Source organism: Octodon degus, unplaced genomic scaffold, assembly GCF_000260255.1.
Source record: "Octodon degus isolate 3935 unplaced genomic scaffold, OctDeg1.0 scaffold00052, whole genome shotgun sequence".
In the NCBI taxonomy this organism is placed as follows: domain Eukaryota; kingdom Metazoa; phylum Chordata; class Mammalia; order Rodentia; family Octodontidae; genus Octodon; species Octodon degus.
Window position 1 is genome coordinate 2,133,760 of NW_004524628.1, and position 7,737 is coordinate 2,141,496.

The window sequence follows — 7,737 nt, forward strand, 5'->3', positions numbered from 1 at the left end:
TGCCAGGAAAGCACTTATTCCATTGAGCCATCTCCCCGGCCCCCGTTGTAGATATTTATGAGTTCTTTATTTCTAGAATTTTGCTTTTAATTTTTGTTTTATTTTTATGTTTTGACAATGGTTGATCATACCTAAGTAGAACTGTGGAAAGGAAAACTTTAACTGAGGGGGATGATTGTGTTTCAGTATTCTTTAGTATGATTGTATTTACTAGCTGTTAATTTAGGGGCTACATTTTGGGGCTTTTCTTTCAGTGATCTGGCAGTTTGATACTGTGATAGTGTAACTTTCTCAGTGTGGTCAGACTGAATCCGTGTATATTATGTAACTGGAAAGTAGATGCTGGGATGATAAGAGGCTAGTGCTGCTATGGTTTTTGCAGGGCGGCCCCCAGGACCTGAAATGGAATACTGTACAGACAGAGAGTCGTACTCGTTAGCTGCCGGCCTGGCCCTGGGCATGGTTTGCTTGGGGGTAAGTGGGGCCTGTACCTTCCCATGCTTTGCTTTGGACATGTACACGTTGAGTTGGGTAATCCTGACACTTGGCTCAGGGTGCTGGTCTGCCTTATTGTGACGTCACCTGTGTGTCTTCTGTGGATGTTTTTCAAAGTACCAGATATGCAGATAGAGATACACTACAGCGGAACTTCAGGTATTTTTTCTGACCTAGATGTGATTATGAATGAATGAAGGGAACAAAATTTCTTGAAAAAAATCTAAAAACAAGGTGAAGAAATGAACAATAAAAACAGAAAATATATGTAACGGGGAACCTGAAGAGCCTGTAGCAATTGTTAGAAATAATCTGTGACTGATTATGTCATTCTGGGTTCACCATGTATCCCAGAATGTTGCCACAGGAACATTTGCTGTGTGAGAAAGTACACTGTCAGGCTGATTCAGTTTTGCCTCCATCCAAGAGATAGATATAAAATTACTAAAACATTTTATTAAGTAATTGCTTCATGTGGAATGCAATTCCCTGACAGAGCCCCAGAATAGTATTATGGCCAGTTAAATGATATAAAGAAAGCTATAATGAAATGAGTTTTTCTTAAGTGCATTCTGAAAGTCCACCCTGTGTTTAGTCTTTTGTGGGATTTGACTTCATAGCTGGTTTATAAACTGAAGAGGCTGTGGTGCAGTGGAAAAGCATACTGAGATTAAGACCTGAATTCTGGCCCTGAGTCAGGAGTCAGCTCATTTAACTTCTTTTAGCTGTTGCTTAAGCAGCCCCTGGACTGTTCACCAAGCTGCTTTGTTTTGCATCTGACCCTGCCATTCAATAGCTAGGTTGCCCTGGACCTACTGTGTGCCTCACTTGCCTCATCTATGAAAAGAGATTCCTGTAGGGTTGTAGAATTAAGGAAGTTAATTCATGTTAAACACAAAATAGTGCCTGGTACCAAGCAAGCACTCAGTAGGTTGTTGTTATTGTTATTACTAGAGTTATTGTTGCTGGATAAGTTTGCAAGCACAGTGATGGCAGTGTCCTGGCATTTACTTAAGGTTCAGTTACATACCTAATCTTTTCCCTTACTGTAGTTAATATTTTGAACCTTTCGTGTATTTTATGAAAGTACTTAAACTTGAACATACAAATAGTTTGAACATTACCTCATGAGTAATGTTTAATTAAAAATAAGTAAAAAAATGAAGTGCCCTGCTTTAAAGTTAGTTTCCGTTGTTTGTCATGAGTGTGTATTATGGGTTGTCTTCTGTAAGTTTTCTTTTTTTTGGTGGAACCGGGGATTGAACTCAGGCCCTTGTGTTTGCCAAGCAAGTACTTATTCTACTGAGCTGTCTCCCTGGCCCTTACAAGGTTTCTTTTCCTGCCTGTATTTTGTTTTCCAGCATGGCAGTAACTTGATAGGCATGTCTGACCTCAATGTGCCCGAGCAGTTGTACCAGTACATGGTTGGAGGCCATAGACGCTTCCAAGCAGGAACGCACAGGGAGAGACATAAATCTCCAAGTTACCAAATTAAAGTAAGTGTACATCGCAGTAATAGACCAAGGTGCCAGAAGCTAGGGAATTAATTTGGAATTTTTTCTATACCAACACAATTATAAATATGCCAATTTTAAGCATGAGTTAATTTTCAGATAAATATTATAATGCAGAGCTCTTTTACACAGCCTCTTTTCTTTCACTAGGAAGGCGATACCATAAATGTGGATGTGACTTGTCCAGGTGCTACTCTAGCTTTGGCTATGATCTACTTAAAGACCAATAACAGGTATTGTGCCCTTGCCTGCCCCACCGTGACGGTATGACATTCTTTCTCATCTGCTCATTTCTCCTGTGAGAAAGCAACATGATTTTCTTCTCTCAGTCCTGTAAGCTACACAGATTTCATTGACAAGACACCTTGCTGTCTTACCCTGCAGGACAGTGTGCAGAGTCCGTCAGGGTCTGCAGGGTGTTTCACAAAATTCACGGCTGCTCAGGTCCTGTATAGAAAGTGATGTATAAACTGTGCACATCTTGTATACTTTTTTTTGGTCCTGGAGATTGAACTCCCGGGCTTGACTCTAAATTACATCTGTATCTTTTTTTTTTTTCTTCATTTTGAGACAGGGTCTAGAGTCAAATCACTTGTCTAGGATAGGCTTGAACTTGGGATTTTCCTGCCTCAGCCTCCCAGAGTGCTGGGGTTACAGCCATGTGCCACCATGCCCAGCCCTCATATACATTTAAATCATCTGCAGGTTGCTAATAGTATTTCATATTATAAAAATGCTGAATAAATGGTTGTTGTACTGTATTGTTGAGTGAATAATGACAGAAAGAGATTGAATGTATTCAGATCAGACACCTTTTCCCCCCTAATATGTTTAATTGGATGTGGAACCCACAGATAGATATAGAGGCTGAACTGTAATCACCAGCTTTTACTTATTTCTGTTGTGTAGTTGATGTTACTGACCTCGAAACAGTACTCAAGTTGCTCTTCGTTAATTTTCATATCATTATAAGGAATGGTTACTACTTAACATTGCTCTTTCTCTGGCTAGGATTTATGTAAATAGTTTCTGCTTAGTTCGAGAGCTTTTCTCATGACCAAATCTTCCGCCTTGTTACCCTCTCTAATTGCTAAAATTTGAAACTGTGCGCATTTATTCCTACACTTTACACAGACAGGTAAATTGGGTTGGGAACATGTAAGTCTTTAAAGCTAAAAAATATTTTAAGGTTCTTTAAGAAATTCGTTAATGCTGTAAATTTCTGCCTTTAGAAAAAGTGAGTTTGTACTGAATTAACAAAGTGGTAAAATACATTTATTCATCTGCTGCTTAGATGAGTATGTATGTCAGAACCCTCTTGCACCGGGATTATTTCAGTGAACAAAAGACAACTATCTGCCCCCACGGAACATGCGTCCTGCTGAGATACAGCACATATATCATAGCCGTTGTGTTAGAGTATAGAGGAGCATGGGGATGACTGGTGGAGAAGGGGCTTGAAGAAGGCCTTGGGGCTCTTCATTACCTTGCCCTCTGCCTGAGCAGCCAGCTCACTGCCATCTGCACCAACAGATCCATCGCAGACTGGCTCCGAGCTCCTGACACCATGTACTTGCTGGACTTTGTGAAACCAGAATTTCTCCTGCTTAGGGTATGTTGCTTTGTCATGTTTTATTTCTGTTAATGTGAGGGTGCTCCTTGTGATTTCCAAACACAGCCTGCATTCTGAATGCCTCTAAGAGAGCCTCTTACTGTATTTTCAATTTATCATGTGTATCTGGTTGGCAATGTTCTTTTTAAATTTCCCAGATATGTATAGGAGTTCTGAGAAAGGTAACCGCATTGATACATAATTCCTAAGTAACATTTCAGCTTTTTGCATTATTCAAAGCTTCCTAAAAAGCAGCAAGTGACTAGGATTTTGTTAATTGGTTTATCTTAAATTTTTCATTAACTATGTAATAATACTCTTAAGGTGATATTGACAGTAACAATTTGACAGTTGCCTAAAATTTTCCTTCTATCCTTTTTTAATATTTAAATTTATAGTGTGGAAGCCTTTAAATTATGATGTGTAAACAGAGTGTGATTCTCTCCTTTGTGACTTTTTTTTCTTTTAGAAAGCAAGTTAGAACCTTCTCCAGGCCCTCTAAACTTCGAGGGTTATGAACTTAAATTTTAGTTTACCTGAGATTTAAATCTTTATTTTAATGGGTATCTTAGCTATTTTATTTTTAAAATTTTCATCAGTTGGAAACTGATTCATAGTTCTATCTAATATTATTGTTGTTACAAAATCTGAGACTTTTTGCTGCTTTAATTAATTTTACTTGTGATGTTTTAAAGACACTCGCTAGGTGCCTGATTTTGTGGGATGACATTCTACCAAATTCCAAGTGGGTTGACAGCAATGTTCCTCAAGTAAGTACAATAGTAAATATTTTTAATAGTGTTAAATCATAATGTCTTATGGGGTTTTCCAAAATTCTACACAATGTCTTTTATTGTGAAGGTAATATTGATCTTTATGATATCTCTTGAAGAAAGGAACTTTCATTTAAAATTTTGTACTGACTATAGACTTCCTTTCTTTTTACCATTGGTCTGTAGAAATTAATATTAAAATTAAATATTCCAGAACTCTTTAAAAACTGGTGGTGCACATCTGTAATCTCAGCACTCCAGACACTGAGGCAGGAAGATCACCATGGCTTTGAGTCCAGGCTGGCTACATAGTGAGTTCACATAGCCTGGAATATATAACGAGACTTTGTCTCAAAAAAAAAAAGGAAAGGTATTTTTGATGTTTCCATTCTAAATAAGTACATATTTATCTAAGGTACTATTTGTGACTATTATTAATAATCTATATAACTGGTTTTAATTTCTTTATAACATGTATATATGTGTGTATATATATATAAAATAAGTTAAATAGCTTAGTTAAAAGGAGGCAGACTTTTGTAAAAATTCAGAATCAAATATTATAATTAACCATTGATTTTAATCAGTTGCTCCTTTATACAGGCAGTTTCTCACCCTTTGTATGTGAAAGTAAATCTAATGTTTAAGAAGATGAGATTGTTTCATTTTTGATAAAAAAAAATTGTCAGAATGGACATTGAAAGAACTTTGTGTTTTTGTTTGTTTGTTTATTTTTTAATGTATTTGGTACAGGGTCTCACTGTGCATCGTGGACTCGGTGGTGCCGGGAATCTAACCACAGTTCTGGCACTTGCGTAAGCAGGCTCTTTAGTCTGCTGAGCTATCTCGCTGGCCCAGAACTTTTGTGTTTTATGTGAACACTCCTGTTACTAATTAATTCTATTATCAGTATTTTACTGTATAAACTTGCTCAAAAGCACATCTGTTTACTCACCTATTTGTTTATCTGTTCCATAAATGTTTTAATACATTTCAAATTTGCAGGCAATAGTGAATTTGTTTCTAATATTTTGGTATATCTATCACTATTTACATTTACGTTCTCCCTTTTAAGATACATTTTTTTATGCCATGAAATCCTCAGTGTACTGTTCGGTAAGATTTGACCAGTGAATATGCCCAGTGAAACAAAGCTGCATTCTCTGTGCTGTGTGTCAGCCTGTACATTCAGCCCTCACCCTCTGCTCTTAAGGGAACCAGTATTGTGGTTTTCTTCTCTCAAATGGATTAATTTTACTGATGTAGGAGTTTATACTAATGAAATCACATACAATATCTTTTTTTTTTTTTTTGGTTGAACCGGGGATTGAACTCAGGCCCTTGCACTTGCCAGGGAAGTACATATTCCACTAAGCCATCTCCCTGGCTCCCTATAGTATCTTTTTGTATGACTTCTTTTCGCATGATTTTGAGATATTATTGAATATATTCATTCATCATTTTATTATTAGGTAGTAATCATTTTATGAATATGCCACAGTTTCTTTTTCTGGACAAGTTCTAGATTTTGGCTGTTCTGATTCAGGCTTCAGTGAAAATTCTGTGCATCTTGTATAATAGTTAAGAGCTCAGTGTATCACCTTTATATGGGAAGAGGTAGACTTGTCCAGAATTGCCCTGTTTGAGGGTGGTGTACAACTGAAATCCAGCAGTTATATCTTCAGAACCTGGGGGTTCCTGAGCAGTTTCCTGCGGCAGGAGATGACCCCGGGCCTGGAGCTGGGCCTTCCCTGTGTCATGGCTCCCAGGGGCCAGTCTTCACTCACCCCTCCAACCAAGAAGGCCTGACTGCCTCTGGGGCCCAAACCTGAGTCAGCAACAGCCTCACCGGGCCTTCCCAATGGAGAAAAAGAGCAACAAGAAGCAAATGAATACATTGATGAAGTACAAAATAAATTAGATTTAATGAACAAGCCAGTGAGGAAATACTGAAAACAGAAATATAACAAACTCCACCAACCATTTTTTCAGAAGACATCAGAATTGATCGCCAAAATCTCAAATTATTGGGTAACAACATTCGTTAACCACCCACAAGTGTCTGCGCTGTTTGGGGAGGAAGACGAGGAACCTTTGCATTATTTGACCAGAGTTGAAGTGACAGAATTTGAAGATATCAGATCAGGTTACAGAATAGATTTTTATTTTAATGAAAATCCTTACGTTGAAAATAAAGTTCTCTCCAAAGAATTTCATCTGAATGAGAGTGGTGATCCGTCTCAAAGTCCACTGAAATCAGATGGAAATCTGGAAAGGACTTGAGGAAACTTGACTGCGTTCAAGTCAAACGCAGAATAAAACCAGTAGGAAGAGGCAGCACGAAGAGCCCGAGAGCTTCTTTACCTGGTTCACTGACCACTTGGACACAGGTGCAGATGAGCTAGGAGAGGTCATCAAGGATGACGTCTGGCCCAACCCGCTGCAGTACTGCCTGGTTCCCGACATGGATGATGAGGGAGAGCGGGAGGGAGAGGAGGAGAAGAGGCCAGAGACAGGAGGATGATGAGGATGAGGAGGGTGAAGAGACAAAGGAGATGACTTAATACTGATGGATTCCGATGCTTTTGTCTGTCTTTTCTTTTTTTTTTTTTTTAATTTTAATTTTCTCCAGTCCCTGGGAGCAAGTTGCAGTCTTCCCCCTACCCCTTGTACTTAGATGCCCTGTTCTTCAGGTCTTTCTTCTCAAACACCATGGTTCTTGACTTACTTTGTGGGGAGAAACTTTGCAGAATATACTGGGATGAGGATCTCCACAGCTTTCTGTTTTTAATTCTTTTTGATCCCCTCCTGTCTCCACAAACTTTTTGGAATCAACACCACTGTGCTCTATGGGAAAAAAGAAAACTCTCTGTGCTCTTCGCTCTGCTGGAAGCTGGAGGGTGCTCGGCTCTTGTGTAGTAGTGCATAGAATTCTAGCTTTCTTCCTTCTCTTTGTATATTGGGCTGAGATTTCACTGTGTCTCTATGTCAAAATGGATAGTTAACATTTCCCAACATGTACCTGTTTACTTTGTCTCGTTTAAAAAAAGATTTATTATTTTTTTTAAATGGGGAATAAAGGTCAGCAAGGGTGGATTTGAGATGTTTGGCTGGGTTAAGTGGACGTTTGACAACATGGCTTCTCCTTTGGTATGTTTAATTGTGATGTTAACACATTCTTGCAGTTTAAGATGATACTTTTAAAATAAATGAGCCCTCTCTACATGCTGAAAACTCAAACTTGACCCAGGTCTATCACCATGCACTAAACTAACGTCAAAATGGATTAAAGATCTAAACATTAAAGCAGAGACACTAAATCTCCTGGAAGAGAAAGTAGGAG

At 38.4% G+C, this 7,737-nt stretch overlaps 1 protein-coding gene across 1 annotated transcript in view; it reads left to right on the top strand.

Annotated features, from left to right (window-relative positions):
* The window catches only part of Anapc1 (anaphase promoting complex subunit 1), a 104,221-nt gene that overhangs the window by 66,929 nt on the left and 29,555 nt on the right, over window positions 1-7,737 (top strand). The window contains exons 30-35 of the mRNA XM_023717365.1: window positions 383-474; window positions 1,857-1,991; window positions 2,160-2,242; window positions 3,543-3,621; window positions 4,317-4,403; window positions 6,709-6,899. Coding sequence (XP_023573133.1) covers window positions 383-474; window positions 1,857-1,991; window positions 2,160-2,242; window positions 3,543-3,621; window positions 4,317-4,403; window positions 6,709-6,899 — 667 coding nt within the window. The remainder of the gene's footprint in view (window positions 1-382; window positions 475-1,856; window positions 1,992-2,159; window positions 2,243-3,542; window positions 3,622-4,316; window positions 4,404-6,708; window positions 6,900-7,737) is intronic.